Consider the following 22,609-nt stretch of genomic DNA (forward strand, 5'->3'; position numbering starts at 1 on the left):
TTTTGATAGGGTAAGGAGAAACTGTTTCCAGTGGCAAAGATGATTGGTACAAGAACCAAAGGTGACAGGAGGATTTGTTTTCACACTGTGCTCCAGAATGCACTGCCCGACAGATTCAATAGAAATTTTTTTAAAGGATAAATACTTCAAAGGAAAATAACTTGCAGTGCTAAGGGTACATGGCAGAGTACTGGGATTATACCACAGTTCTCTACCAAAGAGTTGGCACAGATAGGATGGGCCGAATGGTCTACTCTTATGTTGCATCATTCAATGATCAGGGGTTGAGTGACGGGGGAGGGGGGAGCGAGGAGGTCAAAGTCAAACTAAGTTGACCAATACTTTTTAAAATGACGGATATGTCCTTTCAAAGGAAATTCTTCCTCCTCTCCTCGATATTGTATATTTTTGAAATGGTTCAGGAGAATGAAAATAAATAATAAGCAGTTCAGGGAGTCAATCTAGAAGCGGCTGAGGGGCGGGAGCCAAGACTCAAAACATTTCCACCATCGATTTCACTTTCGTTTTCTCCTGCTGGAGACTCGGTGCAGGAAGGGGGCGGCTGGGCTGGCGACATTCACCATGAGACGGTGCGAACCCAGCCACTTTGCCCCGGCCAGGTAAGGACTCAGGGAGAGCCTGAGGTTACAGCAATTGCCCCTCTGTCACCCCCCCCCCCCCCATTCCTCAGGAGGGAAAGCGAAACACCGCGGGACGCTGTCAGAGTATTTCTAACGTTTCCTGTTTTTTAGATTAGTTATGAGGAAATCCGATTCGCAAAATCAGAAAGAAACCTCGATCAAAGTTCGGTCCGGCTTTGGGAGTTCGTGAGTTCTGAGCAGGCGAGGAAGGTCTACGTTTGAGGAGGGATTTGCCTGAATCCGGGGTTTCATTGGCACCGGGATTGGGGTGGATTGATGCTTATCATGTTCTGACAGTGACATCAGCATTCTTGTGCAAGTGACCGCGGATGGAACAATCTGTACACCAGAGAAATGTATCTTTCAATAATAATCTTTATTCTCAAAAGTAGGTTTACACTGCAAGTAAATTACTGTGAAAATCCCCTAGTCGCCACATTCTGGTGCCTACACAGAGGGAGAATTCAGAATGTCCAATTCACCTAACAGCACATCATTCAGGACTTGTGGGAGGAAACTCCACACAGACCGTGGCCAAGCCAGGAATCGAACCTGGGACCCTGGCGCTGTGAAGCAACAGTGCTAAGCACTGTGCTGCCCCTCAAGTGATACCTGAGGATCACCATACCTCAGGCGAGGGGCAAGGTTGTGAAGGTGGGGGTCTTCATGAATAACCTCAACCAGTACTGGAATTGGCCTCAATCTGCATCACGAACCAACTGACCAGCCAACTGAGCTAAACTGACTGCCCCATGGGGTGGATTGAAGCTGCTGTGACCATTTGTAAAGAGATTTGTGGGGGGGGGGGGGGTGCTGGTGGCGGAGGAAGAGGCACAATTCTCCCATTGCTAAGAGGAAGGAAAACAGTGGTTAAAGAAGCAAGGGGTGGGAAGAGGGGAAGGAAGAAGAATTTTTTTTTAACAAGACAAATTATGACCCTGATTGCAGAGATAATAATAACTTTCACAACAAATCTTATAGTGAAAATTGAAAATGAAATACAGGACCTTGGGGAAGGAGAAGGGGTGTGTGACTAATTGAGTGGAGTTGTACAACCATTATGGACAGAAGGAAGTCATTTGGCCCATCCTGTCTATGCTGCTTCTCCATGGAGCGATCCATCACACCCATTCCCTCCTATTCCATTGCCCTGCAAGTTTATTTTCCTCAAGTGCCTGTCTGTTTTCCTTTTGAAATCATTGATTGTCTCTGTGTCGAGTGCCCTCGTAGACATAGAGCTCCAGATAATTAAGCTGTGTAAAGATGTTCTCCCTCACATCCCCCACCGCATGGCTGAGCGACTCAATGCATTATTTGGTTCTGTCTTCACAACTGAGAACACAAATAAGATACCATAAATGATGGGAACGCTGGGTTTAGGGGGTGGGAGGAACTGAAAGAAATCAATATTAGTAGAGAAATGGGCTTGGGGAAATTAATAGGATTCAAGGCAGATAAATCCCTAGAGCCTGATAATATACAACCCAGAGTACTTGCAGAAGTGGCTCTAGAAATAGCAGATGCATTGGTGGTCATATTCCAGGATTGTATAGACTCTAGAACAGTTCCGACAGATTGGAGGGAAGCTAAAAAAATTTTTTAAAGGGGGGTAGAGAGAAAACTGGGAATTATAGACCAGTAAACCTGATGTTGGTCGTGGGGAAAATTCTAGAATCCATTATCAAAGACGTTCACTTAGAAAATAGTGGCAGGATCAAAAAGAATCAGCATGGATTTATGAGGGGGAAATCATGCTTGACAAATCTGCTGGAATTCTTCGAGGTAGAGTTGATGAGGGAGAGCCAGTGTTTGCAGTTTATTTGGACTTTCAGAAGGCTTTTGACAAAGTCCCGAATAAGAGATTAGCGTCTAAATTTAAAGCACATGGGATTAGGGGTAGTATATTGAGATGGATAGAAAACTGGTTGACTGAAAGAGTAGGAATTAACAGGTCTTTTTCAAGTTGGCAGCTAGTGACGAGTGGGGTACCACAAGGACCGGTGCTTGGACCCCAGCTATTCACAATATTTATTACTAATTTAGATAAGTGAGCAAAATGTAATATCTCCAAATTTTCAGATAATACAAACTGGGTGGGAGGGTGAGCTGTGAGGAGGATGCAGAGACCCTTCAATGTGCTCTGGACAAGTTGAGTGAGTGGGTAAAATGAATGGCAGATGCAGTATAATTTGGAGAAATGTGAGGTTATCCATTTCAGTAGGAAAACAGGAAGGCAGACTATTATCTGAATGGCCATAAATTAGGAGTGGGGATTGTGCAATGGGACCAGGGAATCCTCGTACACCAGTCACTGAAGGTAAGCATTGAGGTGCAGCAGGGGGTAAAGAAGGCAAATGATATGCTGCCCTTCATTGCGAGAGGATTCAAGTAAGGTGCTAAATTGGGGGAAGGCTAATTATAAGAATATTCGGCATGAACTGAAGAATGTAGATTGGGGCGGATGTTTGAGGGTAAGTCAACATCTGGCATGTGGGAGGCTTTCAAATCTCAGTTGATAGGAATTAAGGACCGGCATGTTCCTGTGAGGAATAAGGATGGCAAGTTTCGGGAACCTTGGATAACGAGGGATATTGTGAGTCTAGCCCAAAAGAAAAAGGAAGCATTTGTAAAGCTAGAAGGCTGCAAACAGATGAAGCCCATGAGGAATGTAAGGAAAGTAGGAAGAAACTTAAGCAAGGAGTCAGGGGGGCTAAAAGGGGTCACGAAAAGTCATTCGCAAACAGGATAAGGAAAATCCCAAGGCTTTTTACATATATATAAAGAGCAAGAGGGTAGCCAAGGACAAGAGGAAATCTATGCATGGAACCTGGGGAAATGGGTGAGATACTGAATGAATACTTTGCATCAGTATTCACCAAAGAGAAGGACCTTGTGACTGATGAGTATGGGGAAGGGTATGTAAATAGTCTGGGTCACATTGAGATCAAAAAGGAAGTGTTGGGCAACTTGAAAAACATTAAGGTTGATAGGTCCCCAGGAGCTGATGGGATCTACCCCAGAATACTGAGGGAGGCAAGGGAGGAAATTGCTGGGGCCTTGACAGTAATCTTTGTATCATCACTGGCTACAGGTGAGATCCCAGAGGACTGAGAATAGCTAATGTTGTTTCTATGTTTAAGAAGGGTAGCAAGGATAATACAGGACATTATAGTGAGTCTTGCGTCAGATTATTAGAGGCAAATTATTAGAGAGGATTCTTCGAGACAGGATTTACTCCTATTTGGAAGAAAATGGATGTATTAGCGAGAGGCAACATGGTTTTGTGAAGGGGAGGTCATGTCTCACTAACTTGTCCCACTAACTTAATCGAGTTTTTCGAGGAAATGACGAAGATGATTGATGACGGCAGAGCATGTTGTCTACATAGACTTCAGTAAGGCCTTTGACAAGGTTCCTCATCCCTGACTGGTACAGAAGGTGAAGTTGCGTGGAATCAGAGGTGAGCTGACAAGATGGATACAGAACTGGCTCAGTCTTAGAAGACAGAGGGTAGCAGTGGAAGGATGCTTTTCTGAATGGAGGACTGTGATTAATGGTGTTCTGCAGGGATCAGTACTGGGACCTTTGTTTGTAGTACACATAAATGATTTGGATGAAATTGTAACTAATAATAATCACTTACTGTCACAAGTAGGCTTCAATGAAGTTACTGTGAAAAGCCCCTAGTCGACACATTCCGGCGCCTGTTCGGGGAGGCTGGTACAGAAATTGAACCTGCGCTGTTGGCCTTGTTCTGCATTACAAGTCAGCTATTTATCCCACTGTGCTAAACCAGCCCCTCTGGTCTGGTTTGATTAGTAAGCTTGCGGATGACACAAATGTTGCTGGAACTGCGGATAGTGATGAGAACTGTTAGAGGATACAGCAGGATATAGATCGGTTGGAGATTATGGCGGAGAGATATCAGATGGAGTTTAATCCGGACAAATGTGAAATAATGCATCTTGGAAGGTCTAACACAAGTGGGAAATATACAATAAATGGCAGAACCATTAAGAGTATTGACAGGCAGAGGGATCTGGGTGTACAGGTCCACAGGTCACTGAAAGTGGTAACGCAGGTGGAGAAAGTAGTCAAGAAGTCATATGGCATGCATGCCTTCATCACCTGGGGCATTGAATATAAAAATTGGCAAGTCATGCTGCAGGTGAATAGAACCTTAGTTAGGCCACACTTGGAATATGGTGTTCAATTCTGGTCGCCACAATACAGGGGCTGGTTTGGAACAGGGCTAAATAGCTGGCTTTTAAAGCAGACCAAGGCAGGCCAGCAGCGTGGGTTCAATTCCCGTACCAGCCTCCCCGAACAGGCGCTGGAATGTGGCGACTAGGGGCTTTTCACAGTCACTTCATTTGAAGCCTACTTGTGACAATAAGCGATTTTCATTTCATTTCATTTCACCAGAAGGATGTGGAGGCTTTGGAGAGGGTACAGAAGAGGTTTACCAGGATGAGGAGAGGTTGGACAAACTTGGTTTGTTCTCACTGGAACGACGGAGGTTGAGGGTCGACCTGATAGAGGGCTACAAAATTATGAGGGGTGTGGCCAGAGTGAATAGTCAGAAGCTTTTTCCCAGGGTGGAGGAGTCAATTGCTAGGGGACATAGGTTTAAGCTGCAAGGAGCAACGTTTAGAGGAGATATGCGAGGGAAGTTTTTTTTATGCAGAGAGTAGTGGGTGCCTGGAACTCGCTGCCAGCGGAGGTAGTGGAACAGGTACGAAAGTGATGTTTAGGGGATATCTTGATAAATACGTGAATAGGATGAGAATAGAGGGATACGGACCCTGGAAGTGTAGAAGGTTTTAGGTTAGATGGACAGCATGGTTGGTGCAGGTTTGGAGGGCCGAAGGGCCTGTTCCTGTGCTATACTTTTCTTCATTTTTTGTACAGGAGCAGGGATGTCATGCTGCAATTCTACAGGGCCTTGGTGAGGCCACACTTGGAATATTGCATGCAGTTTTAGTCTCCTTATCTGTAGAAGTATGTTCTTGCTATTGAGGAAGTGCAGCGAAGGTTTACCAGACTGATTTCTGGGATGGTGGGACTGACGTGTGAGGAGAGATTGAGTCGGTTAGGATTATATTTGCAGCAGTTCAGATGAATGAGGGGGGAGTCTCATAGAAACCTTTAAAATTCTAACAGGAATAAGCAGGGTAGATGCAGGAAGGATGTTCCCAATGGTGGGAGTGTCCAGAACCAGGCGGCACAGTCTGAGGATACGGGGTTGACTATTTAGGATAGAGATGAGGAGAAACTTCCTCACCCAGAGAGTGGTGAACCTGCTGCCATCTCGGACAAGGTCTGCATGCTCGCGGCCATGTAGCACAGGGAGTGGACCACCTTTGTCTGAGACTGCGCCACATCACCCGTTGACTGTTCCACCACCTGCTGGATCTGTGCCACATCAGCCAGTGACAGCGCCATCTCCCTCTGGGACTGGGCCACCTCCCTCTGTGTCTGTCGGCCAGCGCCTGGGCAAAGCCACCGATGCTCTTAGCCATGGCCTGTTTTGACTGGGCCATGCTCAGGAGTGCCGCTGCAATGTCCAGCTGCCTCTAGCATATGGCTGCCTGTGAGAGGACAGCCCTGTCCTGGGCCTCGGCCACCGCCTGCACAGAGTGCCCCAGGCCTTGGGAATGCTGACCCATAGCCGCAACCCTCGCCCTCAAGGCCTCCACCGCAGATGCCACCCGTGCGATGTGGCATGCATGGTCGGCACCACCGCCTGCTCCTGCAAGTGATTGGACACCTCCACCTATGGCTGCAGGTGCTGGATGCTCATCGACAATCCCTCATGTAGTCTGGCTCTGTCACTGCACCTTCACGATCGATGGGACTGTCCGTTCCAGATGCCCAAAACCTGTCTGGACGCCATCTAGACCCTGGGATCAGCCGGCTCTCCGACCGTCCGCCCGTTCGGGAGTTCCTACCTCCACCTGATGTACTGGAACATCTGTTGGGTGCGCACCAGAGAGTGTCCCAGGAGCCTCTTCACTAAAGTTCTCAACTGAGGTGAATGTCTCTGGGAGGTGGAGGGTGTTGCCGATAGCTGTGGTGGGAATTCCATGTCAACATCGGGCTGGAGCTCCGGAGTGTCCTGGGTTTCAGGCATATATGGGTCAACTCCCTGTCAGTGTCGCCGCCAGTGCTCGGCTTCTGGGGTTGGGGCTGTGGCTGGGGGCATATCCCTGTAACCCCACCAAATCTTTGTATCTTTGAGCATTAATTTAGCATTGTCAATCCACCTAAACTGCACATCTTTAGACTGTGGGAGGAAACCGGAGCACCCGGAGGAAACCTACGCAGACACGAGCAGAACATGCAAACTCCACAGTCACCCTCGGATGCAACAAATGATCAAATCAAAGGCCATCAAGTAAAAACATTGCGAAGATTTTAAGACAAGTTGAATAATATTTGGACCAAAATTTTAATTATTGAAAAAAGGCTGAATAAAATATTTTCAGAAAGCAGTTTGAGTAATTTTTGAGGGAAAGAGTGATGCAGTTACATCTGTGCCATGCTCAGGAGTGCTGCTGCATTGTACAGTTACAACGTGACAGGAACAAGTTGCCCAGGATTTTTCGACAAATGCAAAATACAGCAGATGCTGGAAATCTCAAAGAGAAACAAAAAATGCTGGAAATATTCAGCAGGTCAGCCAGCCCCTGTGAAGAGGGAAACAGAGTTAATTATCATTATCATAGAATTTACAGTGCAGAAGGAGGCCATTCGGCCCATCGAGTCTGCACCGGCTCTTGGAAAGAGCACCCTACCCAAGGTCAACACCTCCACCCTATCCCCATAACCCGTAACCCCACCCAACACTAAGGGCAATTTTGGACACTGAGGGCAATTTATCATGGCCAATACACCTAACCTGCACATCTTTGGACTGTGGGAGGAAACCGGAGCACCCGGAGGAAACCCACGTGCACACGGGGAGGACGTGCAGACTCCGCACAGACAGCGACCCAAGCCGGAATCGAACCTGGGACCCTGGAGCTGTGAAGCAATTGTGCTATCCACAATGCTACCGTGCTGCAATGCTTAATGCTTCATATTGATGACTTTTCATCAGTTTATCGGACTTTATATTTCAAATGTGCACTGTGCACATGGAAATTAATGATAGAAATCTTGAGAAAACAGGGATGAGATATAGGAGGCTGGATTTTCCGTTCCTTCCTGTTGGCAGGCTCTTCCAGTTCCGCCGATGGCGACTCTCAACGGCAGGTTCCATGGCGGCAGAGGGTGCGAGCCATGCGGTGGGGCCGGAATATCCTGCTCGTAGCAAATGATGGGCCACTACCACCGCTAGAAAACACGACCCGGGGTTGGGGTTGGTGGGGGGGGGGGGGGGGGGGGGGAGGTTGCTGGTCAATCCCTCCCAATGTTTCTGGACAAGAGTGCATGTGAATATAAGATTAGTAACTATATATGTATGTACAGGTGCAGAACTATGCTTCTTTAAGGTGCAAAACTGTGTTTTATAAATAAACAGAATTCAAATGTTCAAACTTATATGGTGGGATTTGAACTCAGAATCCTTCCAAGTTCTCCTCCAAGTCAAGTACCATTCTGACTTGAACTTATGTCGCAATTCCATTGTTGCTATTGAATCAAAATCTTAGAATTCTCTACTTAGCAGCGCGGTGAAAATGCCTTCAGCACATTGCTGTGGCTCAAGGGGGCCACCACCAATTGCTGTGGCAACCAGGAAGATGCAAGAATTGCCAGCGACACCTGCATTTTGCAAATGGAAAAAATTGTCCATGTTACCTAACCAGTCAGCTAAATAGGGGAAATTTTCGACAGGTTAATCAAAAAGCTGCCTTTGTTACATCAAAGGGAACATGACTTGGTTTTTAATTGTGTGGGTTCATCCATTGCGTCGTATCTTTCTCCAAGAGGGTGCAGAGGTCTGCAACCACCTTCCATGAGAACCATCGTCTTTTCAGGCGCGGCTGGTGTAAAAGGTTCAAGACGCTGACTCTTAGCCTGTAGATCCTGTGCTGATGGTATCACCTTGTTAATGAGGTGTCCTGCGGCCATCCACTCTGTTCCATCCACCTGCAAATGCCTGTGTATAATTGCGTAGTTGCCGCTCCTGTTACTGTGGCTGCTCATCTGTGAGAGGCTGCATCTTTTTTCCGTCGCCTGCCCGACTTCAGAATATATGGATCCTATGACGCTCTGAATAAACGCGCAGTCAAAAAGGTGAATTGCCCTTAGAATCTTGGTGGTTTCTTGAAAGCTCCAATGAAGCGTCATATGGGACTTGAAACACTAACTCTGTATTTCTCTCTCCACAGATGCTGCCAGACCTTTGAAACATATAGAACAGTACAGCACAGTACAGGCCCTTCGGCCCACAATGTTGTGCCGACCATTTATCCTAATCTAAGATCAACCTAGCCTACACCCCTTCAATTTATTGCTGTCCATGTGCCTGTCCAAGAGTCGCTTAAATGTCCCTAATGACCCTGACTCCACCACCTCTGCTGGCAGTGCATTCCACGTACCCACCACTCTGTGTAAAGAACCTACTTCTGACATCGCCCCTATACCTTCCCCCAGTCACCTTAAAATGATGTCCCCTCGTGACAGCCATTTCCGCCCTGGGGAAAAGTATGGGAGTAAAAAAAATGAAAATCACTTATTGTCACAAGTAGGCTTTGGTGCGCAACCAATTACTCTCGAGAAAAGGTGAGTCATAACTAATAGGCTTTAATCTGCTCGAACTGTTCCCCAGCAGCTTCTATACAGAAAGTGAAGGCTGCTGGGACGGCATTGGTTCTTATACTCCGCCTCTCAGGGCGGAGCTATGTACATCAGCCAATGGTAGACTCCTAGGTCTAGCCAATGGTCATCCACCTCTCGGGTACCGCAATACCTGGTATTACCACAGGCCTCAAATGAAGTTACTGTGAAAAGTCCCTAGTCACCACATTCCGGCGCCTGTTCGGGGAGGCTGGTACGAGAATTGAACCGTGCTGCTGGCCTGCCTTGGTCTGCTTTAAAAGCCAGCTCTTTAGCCCTGTGCTAAACCAGCCCTACTATCTTGACACTATTCAGGACAAAGCAGCACACTTGATTTGCACCCACCCATCACCTTCAACGTTCACTCCATCCACCGGCAGAACAACATGCCTGCAATGTCTACTATCTACAAATGCACTGCAGCAACTCATCAAGGCTTTATTTGCACCTAGGGGCCGGAATTCTCCGAGCCCGCGCCGGGTTGGAGAATCGATGTTGATGCCGGAAATTCCCGCCATGACGCAGGGACGCAATCCTCCGGCGACTGGAGAATCGGTTGCAGTCGCGCGCGGTCGACGCGTCGCCAGTCAGGGGCCGTTGAAAGCGGCCCCCGCGGCGATTCGCCGTGGTTAACCGGCTAAGTTCCTGCCGAGTTGCGGCGGTGTGTAAGCTCAGACCCGCGGCCGCGGTGGCCATCCTGGTGGGGGGGCCTCCACGACGGCCCGCTCATGATCGGGGGCTACGGATCGGCGTGCGCATGGATCTGGGGGGAGCCTACCTTCTTCCGCGCGGGCCCGCTGTATCGCTACGCATGTTGCCCGGCGCCGGCACGGAAACGGCCACCATGGGCATGCGCCGGCGCAGACGGCCGCCGCGCACATTCGCCGGCGTGGAAACGGCCGCCGCATGCATGCGCAGACCTGCGCCGGCAGTGCAGGGCCGTGTATCGGCGCTGGAGCTGCGTGATGCACTCCAGCACCGTGCTGGCCCCCTGTGGGCCACTGAATCGCTGGGCCAAGATGCCTGTTGCCACCGGCGTGAAACACTCCGGTGTTTACGCCCGCGTCAACACCTAGCCGGGGTTTTGGAGAATCCCGGCCATTGTTCTCAGTGCTGGGGGAGCTCCCGATGTGCAAATTGCCTGCTGCATTCCTTACACGACAGTCGTGACCACACTCCAAAGGTTCTTCTTTGCAAACTTCTGAGATTGTGACAGGGCTCAATACGGGTTCTTTCTTTGGTGGCAACCTCGCGTTCTGTCATCGGGAAGTAGTTTTTCAGCCCAACAAACCCCCCTTCCTCCAAAGGTCATGTCACATCTACGTTCAGGAATGTTGCTTTTGACCCAGTTCCACAATGACCACCCAGCTTTTGCTGGATCCTGCGCCATTTCCTGTGCCAGCTGCTCAGGAACCATGAGCTTCCTCAAGCATTTCACTGTATCTATCCATGCTTACTGTTATAACTTTCAACTCATCTACTCAGCTATCCAGATCTGGATTCTTAGAAGTCCAAATCATTCCAGATCATAACAATTTGTTCTGTTAAAAAGGTTCTGCATCTTTCCTTATCAGCTGTATCAAAGTCAACATAAAATTCAACTCAACCAATTGTTTGTGCTCCACAGACGCCACAGACTCCAGGAAGCAGAAATGATGTCACAAATGCCAAAGAAAATTCAGGTCCTGAATGTTCCCAAAGCCATTCCTGTGCCACGGATGTTGAATAAATTGACCATTTATTTCCAGAAGCCAAGTAACGGAGGAGGTGAAGTGCTGGATGTGGAATATCCAACCAGGGTTAACAACTGTGCTTACATCATCTTTAAGAAGGAGGAAGGTACTGGAGCTAATATTGGGAAGGGGGCAATCGTGTTTGGAGGATAGGAAGGTGGGTTGTGGTTGGTGGAGATCAGGAAGGGCAGAAGGCATGATCGAGAAGCATAGGCTGGAGTCGGTGGGGTGGGGGGTTGAAGCCTGGGATCTGGGATGTGCAGAGGCCTGGATTTGGAGGGCAGAAGTCCAGACCTCGGGAAGAGTAGTGGCAGTGGGCACTATGCCGATCCCAATCAGAGAGTAACAGTTGACACGGCACTCTTCAGAGGAATCTGAATGTTCTCGTACACACATCTCAGAATTTCAAGGTGCACGGGTAGTAAATAATTAGGAAGGCAAAAATAGACTATTAGCATTCATTGCAAAGGAATTGGCATATCTGAGTAAATAAGGCTTACTGCAATTATATAGAGCTTTAGCGAGACCTCATCTGAATTACTGTCTACACTTTAGGACTCCCTACCTAAGGAAGCACAATAAAGGTTTGCCAGACTGCTTCCTGGCCCTAGGAATTATTCTACAAAGATAAATTGAGTAGACAAGGCCTATATTCCTTAGAATTTAAAGGAATGAGAGGTGTTCTCATTTAAACATACAAAATTCCTTTTTTTTCTTCAAATTTAGAGTACCCAATTCTTTTTTTTTCAATTAAGGGGCAATTTTAGCCTGGCCAATCCACCTACACTGCACATCTTTGGGTTGTGGAGGTGAGATCCACACAGGCACAGGGAGAATGTGCAAACTCCACACGGACAGTGACCCAGGGCTGGGATCGAATCTGGGTCCTCAACACCATGAGGCAGCAGTGCTAACCACACAACCATCATGCCATCCCTAAAAATATAAAATTCCTAAGGGACTTGACAGAGTAGATGCTGGAAGGATGTTCCTCCTGGCAGAGTAATCAGCAACCAGGGATAATCGTCTCAAAATAATTGATTGGCCATTTAGAAATGAGCTGAAGAAAGTTTCTTTACTCCAGAATTGTGATTCTTTGAAAATTTGTACTCCACAAAGTTATGGGTGCACATTTAAGAGAGATGTTGTCATGTGAGAGTACCTTTAAAAAAATGGGTGCTTCAGAAATGTACCTTTAAGAAATGGGTGTTTATCAGTGATGTCAGAGTGTGGGTGGAGCTGTGTGTCAGCTTTTTACTTTCATTTTAGGCTGTTTGCTGTAGGACGTGTTTTAGTTTTGTTTTCAGTGTTGGAGCTGAAGCCAGACAGAGCAGGTGTACTGTTGATCTCTCTGCCATGAAAAGACTATCTCTTGATCATTTGGTGAATTCAGAATTATAAATGTTTTCAGTAGTGAATTTAAACCTGATGCACTTCTGTTAAAAGGTGTTTCTTCTGTCTTCTGGATGTTGTTTGGGAAGTTATTAAGGATTACTTAGTGTTGTATTCTTTGGGGATTGTATTTGAATTAATGGTTGCTAAGATGCTCACTGTATTGTTTCAAAAGGTTAACTTGAGTTAATAGAATAAACACTGTTTTGCTTTAAAAATTAATTTTCCATTACTGCTGTACCACACCTGTAGAGTGGAGTGTCTGCTCCCCATACCACAATCTATTAAAAGTTGTGGGTCAGGTGAACTCCATGATACACTTTGGGGTTCTCTAAACCCTGGCTTATAACAGTATTGATAGATTTGCGGATTTTAAGGAAATTAAGGGATACAGGGATAGTGTGAGAAGGTGAAGTTGAGCTAGAAGATTAACCATAATCTGAATGAATAGCTTGAGGGTCCGAATAAGAGCATAGGAAGTAGACCATACAGTCCCTGAGTATGCTGCTCTATTTAACGTGATCAAGACTCATATTCTGCCTCATCTCCACTTTCCTGCCCACTTTGTTATTCAACGAGACCAAAACTCTGTCTATCTCTGCCTTGAATGGACTCAGTAATGGAGCATGCACAACTCTCTGAGGTAGAGAGTTCCAAAGATTCAGAACCATTCTTCTCATCTCAATCCTAAATGATGTACCCCTTATCCTCGGGTTTGTTCTAGATTTGGCAGGCAGGGGAAACAATGTCTGTGTTTATCGATCAAACCCTCTCAGAATTATGGAATCATAGAATCCCTACAGTGCAGGAGGGGGCCATTTGGCCCATTGCCTATGCAGAGTTCCCGACCTAGGCCCACTATACCGCTCTATCTCCGGAACCTCGCCCAACCAGTAGATCCCTGGACACCAAAGGGCAATTTTACCATGGCCAATCCACATAAACTGTAAACCGGAGCATCCAGAGGAAACCCACGCAGACACGGGGGGAATGTGCAAACTCCACACAGACATTCATCCAAGGCTGCAATTGAACCTGGGCCCCTGGCGCGGTGAGGCAGCAGTGCTAACTACTGTGCCACCGTGTCGCCCCCTTATACATTTCAATGAGATCACCTCCCATTCTTCCAAACCCCAGACAGTATGGGCCCAATTTACTCAGCCGCTCTACATAAGATAGCCCTCTCAACCAACCTACTGAGCATTTGCTGTATTGCCTCTGATGCAAGTATATCCTTCTTTAAAATGTAGAAATACTTTTTGTGGTTTTGTTTGTTGCCAATGCGATGCATGCATAGTTGCACCGCATCACTCCATGATGTCATGCAAATGACAGATTTCAGAACGATATTCATTCCACGTTTAGTTTCTCATATTGTTTTTAGGATTTTGGAACCAGAAATGGTTATTTCATTCAGAGCAAAATATAATACCCATTTTTGCCTAGGTAGATCCCCTCTGTTTTATCTTTTTCTATGGCATGCATCCATTTCAAACAAGCGAGCATGTACATAGACTAGAGACATCAAACTCCCTTTGAAGTGTGATTGAGCAAATTTTCGTGTTCCTGCTTCTGTAACACCTAAACACAGCCTCAAAGATCAAAAATGGGTTGGAAAATTGGCTGGGTACGTGATCCTCCTCACTCAAAATTTCCCGATGCTCAATACCTAGATGATTTAGTATTCCCAATTGAGGAACACAATTTGCACCTATTTTTTAAAAATTCTCTGAGAATATGAAATATATAGACCATGTTTATCTAACATTGAATTATAAGTGCAATTTAAATTTGTGCATCTGTTGGCAAGATTCAGATTTAGGTTTTCTGCACATGTGCGGACAAGTGGACAGGCACAGGTGGATGTCGGTGGCCATTTTGCATTTTCAGGGGACACAGTGGGCAGGATTTCCCCCACCCCCCTCCAGTGGCGTGTTTTGCAGCAGGAGAGGCGACCCACCATTGGCTGGAGGCAGAACCTTCCCAGTTCTATCGCTATCAACGGGGCTTGCAGTTGTTCCCACCCTCTGCTGCTGTAGGGGAGGGGGGCGGTCGCTGTCAGCCCGACCTGAGGATGTTGCCGATGGGAACAGCCTCAAGATCCCGCCCAGTGTCTTGTGCCCCAAATCCCTTGCAATAAAAGCCAACATGCCATTTACCTTCCTAACTGCTTGCTGCCAACATTCTGTGTCTTGTACAAATAAACCCAAGTCCCTCCCTAGAAATGTTACCCCTTTTTAAAAAGTAATTCTGTTTTGCTATTCTTCGTACCAAAGTGAATAGCCTCAGAGTTCCCCACAATATATTCCATCTGCCCCCTGGTTGCCCACTTTCTTAACCTGTCTCTATCCATTTGCAGCCTCATTGTTCCCTCCTCAAAGTTTACATTTCTACCGAGCTTCGTATTGTCAGCAAACCTATACACATTTCTCTTGGTCTGTTCATCTAAGTCAATACTAATGGTAAATAATGAAAGAGAAAATGCTGGATAATCTCAGCAGGTCTGACAGCATCTGTAGGGAGAGAAAAGAGCTAACGTTTCAAGTCTGATGACTCTTTGTCAAAGCTGTCCGATCTAATGGTAAATAGTTGAGTCTGAGCACTAATTCTTGCAGCAGTCCACCAGTTACAACCTGACAACTTGAAAATACCCCATTTATCCCCCTTCTCTGCTTCCTATACATTAACCAATCTTCCACCCCCAACTCCATGATCCCTTCTTGGCCGTCAACTTTTTGTGTGGTATTTTATCAGTTACCAATTTCCTTTTTTAAATCCAGGTACACCACTTCTGCTGGCTTCCCATCCAACATATTAATTACATCTTTGAACAAACTCTTAATAAATTTGTCAAATACGATTTCACTTCCATAAAATCATGTTGATTCTGTCTGCTCATCCTTTGATTTTCTGAGTGGATTGTTGAGACTTTTAATAATAGATTCTAACATTTTCCCGATGACTGATGTCAGACTAACTGGTCTGTAGTTCTCTGTTTTATCTCTCTTCTTTCTTGAATTATATATATCCCACATGTATTTCTCACGTTTCTTTCTTATATTGAATGTGGAAATGGAAAAGAATTTCTAGCTGTGTATTTTGGTAAGCATGGTTGAATTCTAATTTTATTGCAATTGGCTTCAGAGAAGTGCTACAGTCAGCATGTTCAGTTACCTAGTTAGGTCTTAGCCTATCTATGAGGTAATGGGACCTACTGTTTGTGTTCCTGAAAATTATTTATTTCTTACAGATGCAAACAATGTCCTTAAACAAGAGCATGTATTGCAGATAGAGAAGAAGACATACAAATTGGAAGTACGTGAGGTTGAAAAAGGATTCCGCAACGCTGATAGTGAACAGGTATATACTTTGGGGGAGAAATTCCATTCCAGCCAAAACAGATACCAATTCATGGTTAATTCTGTTCATAAGCCTTGGCTAAATAGATATTGGAACTTGTTTGAGTGAAAGCTGTAATCTCAGGGTACCAGGATTCTGTTTGCCAGTTAGGGCTGACCCATTCCATGGAGCAACTTTCAAAAGAGCTGGGAGAACAATTTATAGAAGAGTGGAGGGCAAGGATAAAAGGGCAGAGGTGTGGCGGGAAGAACAAAGGGGAGATCTGTGATAGTCTCGAGGTTTGAGGTGATTGCATAACGGAAAGGATGATAGTACAAAGCAAGTGACAATAAGACAGATAATGAAACAAAACATAAGTCCAGTCCAGGTGTGACTGTACCTACAGTCTGAGAAAATGGACTATGATCGAAAGTGTTGGACTCAGTATTGAATGTCAAGTGCCCAATCAAAAGAGAAGGTGCTGTTCTTCAAGTTTGTATTGAGTATCAATGGAAAAGTGATAGGCTGCAGACAGTGAGGTAATAGTAGGAGCAGGAATTCAAATGTCAAACACCTGGAAACTTACCAACTCAATGGAGGTGTTCACTAAGCCATTATCCAGTCTGTGTTTGATCTTCCCAATGTAGAGACGACATTGTGATCAGTGAGTACAACGTACTCAGTTGGAAGGAGTACATGCAAATTGACACTGCACCTGGAAGCAATGTTTGGGCCCAAGATAGTGGGAAGGCAGGCAATGAGAGGGTGTGTGGTACTAACTAGATATTCCTTTTTTATCTTTCAGGTGATACAGTTTGTGACTACAACACTGGACACAAGCCACTATCCCAAAGAGAAGGCTCTTCAATTAATCTTCAGACATGATCTTGAAATTGTATCTTCCAGTGGTTGCATTGTGGAGATCAAAGGCTCTTTCTCTTCTTTAAAGAAACTTTGGAGTGACCTTATGGACTTGATTCACCATTTGTCTCCACAGCAAGTCACCAACCTAAGACATTTGGCCAAGGCGAAGGGTCTCAATAAAGATGAGAGATCCTTCCAATCTGGATCATTTAGAAGTTACAGACAAGCAAATGCCTCTGGGAGTAGCTCAAATTCATCAACAAATAGTGATGAGGATGATTATAGTGCTGACCAATGTGCCTCAAATATCCAATCAAGATCTTCTATGTCACATTCTGGTAAAAGCAAAAGTTCCCCATTGCCTATGGTTACTTCCCCACCTTCTCTGCCAGTTACCAGTTCCAATAGCCTTGAAGCTAAATCTCCACACACTCATAGGAGCACTCGTAGACTTCAAGAAACAGTGGGGCAAAGCAGTGCTGAAAAGAACAAAAGTAGCCTCAATGTATATTCACCTCATTCTTCAACTCGCTCTTCTTTTCCTCCTACCTTAAGCTTCACAGTTGATAAATTGGGTTTCGACTACCTGAAGGCTTTTGGCATGCAAGAGTTCAATCACCTTCTTGAAATATGTTTCATTACCATTGAAACAGTTTATCCTGGTGATCTGTATGAGATGCATTTACACCCAAGAAGAACATCAACCAATTGCCATGAAATGCTAGCCCAAACCAAGTCGGCAATTTGTGAGCACATCGAGAAAGTCCAACAACAACTGAGGGTTCATCAGGTTGATCTAACTATGAAGAAACCTTGTAAACATGAGATATTGCAGAGGTGCCACTTGGTCCCTTGGGATTCAATAAAAGTTCTATTGGTGACCAGTGATGAAACCATAAGTTTGGTGGGTCCATCATCTGAGAGTTTTCATGTACTTCAATATATTTTGGGGAAAATTCACATGTTTTCAACTGGAAGTAGTGGGCCATGTCAGCGAGGAAGGAGATTGAATCGCACAGAACAACGCTCCAAACGCAACTCTTCATGCCCTCCAACTGGTAAGAAAGATCCATTGGATGATTCCAATGCCAACCACCCAACAATCAAAAATGTCAACCAAACCCAGGCCCAAACCACTGACCAAACGAAGATCCTACCAAGAAAGCCAAGTCCTGGCAGCACCAACCGAAAGAGAAGGTCCTTATCAGAGAGCAGGAAGACAACAAACAAGCAGAGGTCTTCAATTGACTTTGGTGTTCAAGATTCACAAACCAAAGTAGGCAGAAGTGTTGAGGCTCAAAGAATGCAGGATAACAAACAGTCAAAGTTCCCAGGGACCCGTCAAAGCTTGACCCCACATTCTGGAATATTTTCCTACAAAAATAAGAAGAAAGGACAAGGAGCAATAAATGTCTAACATCCCACGGGCTCACTGCTGTTTCATTTTCCTCCTCAGATATGGAGCATCAAATGGAATATGAGAGGAGAAGTTGAAACTGTTGCAATGTATTCATTAGTTTGTTCTTGAGGGAAGGGGTGAGGTTTTCTTTATTCCTTACATTACAACAGTGACTACATGTCAAAAGGACTTTATTGGTTGTAAAGCTTGAAGCAATCTCCTGAGATTGTGAAAGATGATATATAATACAAGATCTTTATATGTCCATTCTCACTGACCCTGCAAAAAGTACCAGAGCCAGTGCTGCAGGGTGTAACTGCAGATTAGTGGCTCACAGGCATCGAAGGCTCCCTTTCCAACACCCCTTTATTACAACATTTAATTGTTTAAAAGCTCCCGTTTTCTCTAATCCTCTATCCAGCTCCCAGTTCAGATGTTAATTACTCTGAACTACTCCCAAACATCTGTCCTGCATTTGCTTTTAACTATCTGGTTCCATATGCTCCCTTATCATGCAGTCATGACTCAAAGAGATACTGCAGCATAATAATTTAGTCAAATAATGATATAACGGACATGAGTTCAAATCCTACTATGGCAATTTGAAAATTCAAATTCAGATTTTTTTTTAAATCTGAAATAAAAGGCACGTTTCAGTAAAAGTGACCATGAAGCTGCCAGATTGTCATAAAATCCCAACGTGTTCACGAATGACCGGTTGTTGATGAAATCTGCCGACCTTACTCGGTCTGGCCTAAGAAAAGTGCTTTGTGCTTGATCTGATTTGTTACCAGTGACTCCGGTCCCGCATCAGTGCGGTTCACTCTTAATTGGTGTCTCAATCCATTCAGTTGAATCAAGTCCCTAAATGCTGTATTCAAGAAGATCTACCACCACCTCTCCAGGGCAACGAGGGATGGCTGGTAATCGCCAACCTTGCCAGTGATGCCCACATGCTAAGAATGTATAAAAGATCGAATTTTAATTTTATATAATTCTCTACTTATAAAGTCCCCTCTTATTCACTGGGCGGGATTCTATGGTCCCCCAGCTGCATGTTTCTCACTGCGCACCATTCGCTGCCAGCGGGATTCTATCTTCCCACCGCTTGTCAATGGCATTTCCCATTGAAACAAACCCACGTTGCGTTGAAACCCACTGGCAGGGATGCTTTGCCAGTGGGAAAATTTAATCCTGACGACCAGAGAATTCTGGCCGCTCTCTCAAAGCTACCGAGGTTGTGCCTTTCTGGACCTCTCCGAACTCAAGTAGTCTGACAATGAGGGGACACATCATGGTCCTTTTGCTGTGCTGCTTGAAGTGACAACTGGGAGAGGCATTGGAGGACTGCTAGTGCTGGTGCAACTGGATCCCAGCAGGAGTGAGCTTCTTAGGAGAGAACATGGAATTAGAGATCATAAGATGATTTTGCTTGAGCAATAGGTTAGCTCCAGGTTGACATATAAGGCATTCTGACATTGCTGCATTATGTCACTACTTATTTTTAATAAAGACATAAATCTTATAACTTTCGAATTGCCAATCGTATTTGAGGAAAACGTAGTTCACTCCTCAGACCATCACAGACCACATGTTTGTCTGCAGTTGACTGGAAAACACCTGCAATCTCTCACTTTCCATTCGAAGGACTGTATGATAACTGCCTCTTGATAAGCAGACACACTTATCTGCTACAGTTTGTGACCAGCCAGGATTGGATACATTTGACCAATGGTGCCTCAGACAAATACTTGGAGTCCGCAAATGCTACTGTATTATTTTAGGTTTCAGAAAATTTGTTATTTTCCAGCTATCTAATTTTTAAAAAATCATATTTTATTGCCCACATTTAATTGCCCTTGAGAAAGTGTCAGTGGCTTCTTAAACTGATATAGTCCATCTCGTGCAGGTACCCTGACAGTACTATTAGGTTAAGAGTTCCAGAGCTTTGACCCAGCAGCAATGAAGGAATGGCAAATGCTTCGAAGTTAGAATGATGTGTGATTTGGAGGGAAAGTTGGTGATAGACTTGTGTCCCAAGCACCTGCTCTCCCTTTACCTTCTAGGTAGTAGACATTAGGGAGGTGATGGCAAAGAACCTTTGGCAAGTTGCTGCATTGAAGCTTGTATGTGATATACACTGCAGCTGTTGTGCACTGGTGATGGGTTGAGTCAATGTTTTAGGTGGCTGATCTGGGGCGAAATTCTCCCCCAACGGCGGGATGCCCGCCGACTGGCGCCAAAGCCGGCGCAAATCAGACGGGCATCGCGCCGGCAAAAAGGTGCGGAAGTCTCCGCATCTTTGGCGGCCCAGCCCCAACATTGAGGGGCTAGGCCGACGCCGGAGGGATTTCCGCCCCGCCAGCTGGCGGAAATGGCGTTTGTTGCTCCGCCAGCTGGCGCGGAAATGCGGCGCATGCGCGGGAGCGTCAGCGGCCGCTGTCAGTTTCCCAGCGCATGCGCGGGAGCGTCAGCGGCCGCTGTCAGTTTCCCGCGCATGCGCAGTGGGGAGAGTCACTTCCGCCTCCACCATGGTGGAGACCGTGGCGGAGGCGGAAGGGAAAGAGTGCCCCCACGGCACAGGCCCGCCGGCGGATCGGTGGGCCCCGATCGCGGGCCAGGCCACCGCGGGGGCACCCCCCGGGGTCAGATCGCCCCGCGCCCCCCCCCCCCCAGGACCCCGGAGCCCGCCCACGCCGCCTGGTCCCGCCGGTAAATACCAGGTTTGATTTACGCCGGCGGGACAGGCAATTCCTGGGCGGGACTTCGGCCCATCCGGGCCAGAGAATCCAGCGGGGGGTCCCGCCAACCGGCGCGGCCGGATTCCCGCCCCCGCCCAATCTCCGGGAGCGGAGACTTCGGCGGGGGCGGGGGCGGGATTCACGGCGGCCAACGGCCGTTCTCCAACCCGGCGGGGGGTCGGAGAATGACGCCCAAGGTGTCAATCATGCAGGCTGCCATGTCTTCGGTGGTCTCGAGTTTCTTTTGAGTATTGTGGCAGCTGTACTCATGGAGACTATTTCATCACTGTCATGACTTGTACCTTTTAGATAGTGGAAAGGCATTGGGAGGCAACACGGTAACACAGTGGGTAGCACACTATTGCTTCACAGCTCCAGGGTCCCAGGTTCGATTCCCGGCTTGGGTCACTGTCTGTGTGGAGTCTGCACCGTCTCCCTGTGTCTGCGCGGGTTTACTCCGGGTGCTCCGGTTTCCTCCCACAAGTCCCGAAAGACGTGCTGTTAGGTAATTTGGACATTCTGAATTCTCCCTCTGTGTATCCGAACAGGTGCCGGAATATGGCGACTAGGGGCTTTTCACAATAACTTCTTGCAGTGCTAATGTAAGCCTACTTGTGACAATAAAGATTATTTTTTAAAAAGTCAGGAGATGACTCCCTGATGATTTTACTGCAGAATACCCAAACTCTGACCTGCTCATGTTGCCACAATATTTATGTGACTGATCCAGACAGCTTTCCGGCCAATGGTGTACCCAGAATACCGATGAGGGGGAAAGAAAATTATGGCAATGCTGTTGAATGTCAGCAGTGTTTAGATTCTCTCCTGTTGGAGCTGACCATTGCCTGGCATCTCTGTAGCATGAATGTTGCTTACCACTTACCAATTCTAGCTTGAATGCGTTCCAGGTCTTGCTGCATGTGGACATGGACTGCTCCGGTGGCCAAAAAGTGCACATGGTACTGAACACTGTGTTGTCATCAGCAAACATGCCCATTTTTGCCCTTATGATGGAGAGGATATTGACGGAGCAGCCGAAGATGAGCTTGGGTCATTGCTCTGTGAAAGTCCTGCAACAAAGTGCTGAGGTTGAGACTATTGGCATCTAACAACCATAACCCATCATCCTCTGTGTTGGGTATCTCCCGAGCTACTGGAGAATCTTCTACCTGATTCCCATTGACTTCAATTTCACTAGGATCAAATGATGTCTTGATGTCAAGGGCAGTCACTCTCACCTCATCCCTTGAATGCAGCTCTTTATCCCATGTTTGGATCAAGGCCGTATTTAACTCTGGAGCCCAAGTTGTCCTGCCAAAACCCAAATTGAACATCAGTGAGAAAATTATTGATGAGTGAGTACTGTTGATAGCACAGTCAACAACGCCTTCCATCACACTGCTGATGATCGAGAGTCAGCTGATCGATGGGTAATTGGCTGAAATGATTTTCTCCTGTTTTTTTATGGGCCTAACATAATCTGAATGTTCATGTAGTCGGGTAGAGGCCAGTATTGTAACTGTACTGGAGCAGCTTTACTGGAGACACAGCTAGTTCTGGAGCACAGTCTTCCAGCACTATTGGCGGAATGTTTCAGGACCCATAGACTAAAGTGCCTTCAGTGTGCCCAGCTGCTTATTGATAGCATATGGATTAAAGCTAATTGGCTGAAGGTTGGCATCTGTAGTGGTGGGGATCTAGGGAGGAGGCTGAGAT

The 22,609-nt window shown here is 46.3% G+C and overlaps 1 protein-coding gene across 1 annotated transcript; it reads left to right on the forward strand.

Annotated features, from left to right (window-relative positions):
• The first annotated feature begins 395 nt into the window (after positions 1-395).
• On the forward strand, positions 396-21,538 carry LOC140385721 (uncharacterized). The gene is made up of 4 exons (XM_072468174.1): positions 396-620; positions 11,053-11,264; positions 15,801-15,910; positions 16,695-21,538. Exons 1-4 carry the CDS (start codon positions 583-585, stop codon positions 18,168-18,170), a joined length of 1,836 nt encoding a protein of 611 aa, XP_072324275.1. The 5' UTR covers positions 396-582; the 3' UTR covers positions 18,171-21,538.
• The last annotated feature ends 1,071 nt before the right edge of the window (positions 21,539-22,609 follow it).

This window comes from Scyliorhinus torazame, chromosome 11 (assembly GCF_047496885.1).
Source record: "Scyliorhinus torazame isolate Kashiwa2021f chromosome 11, sScyTor2.1, whole genome shotgun sequence".
Taxonomy (NCBI): domain Eukaryota; kingdom Metazoa; phylum Chordata; class Chondrichthyes; order Carcharhiniformes; family Scyliorhinidae; genus Scyliorhinus; species Scyliorhinus torazame.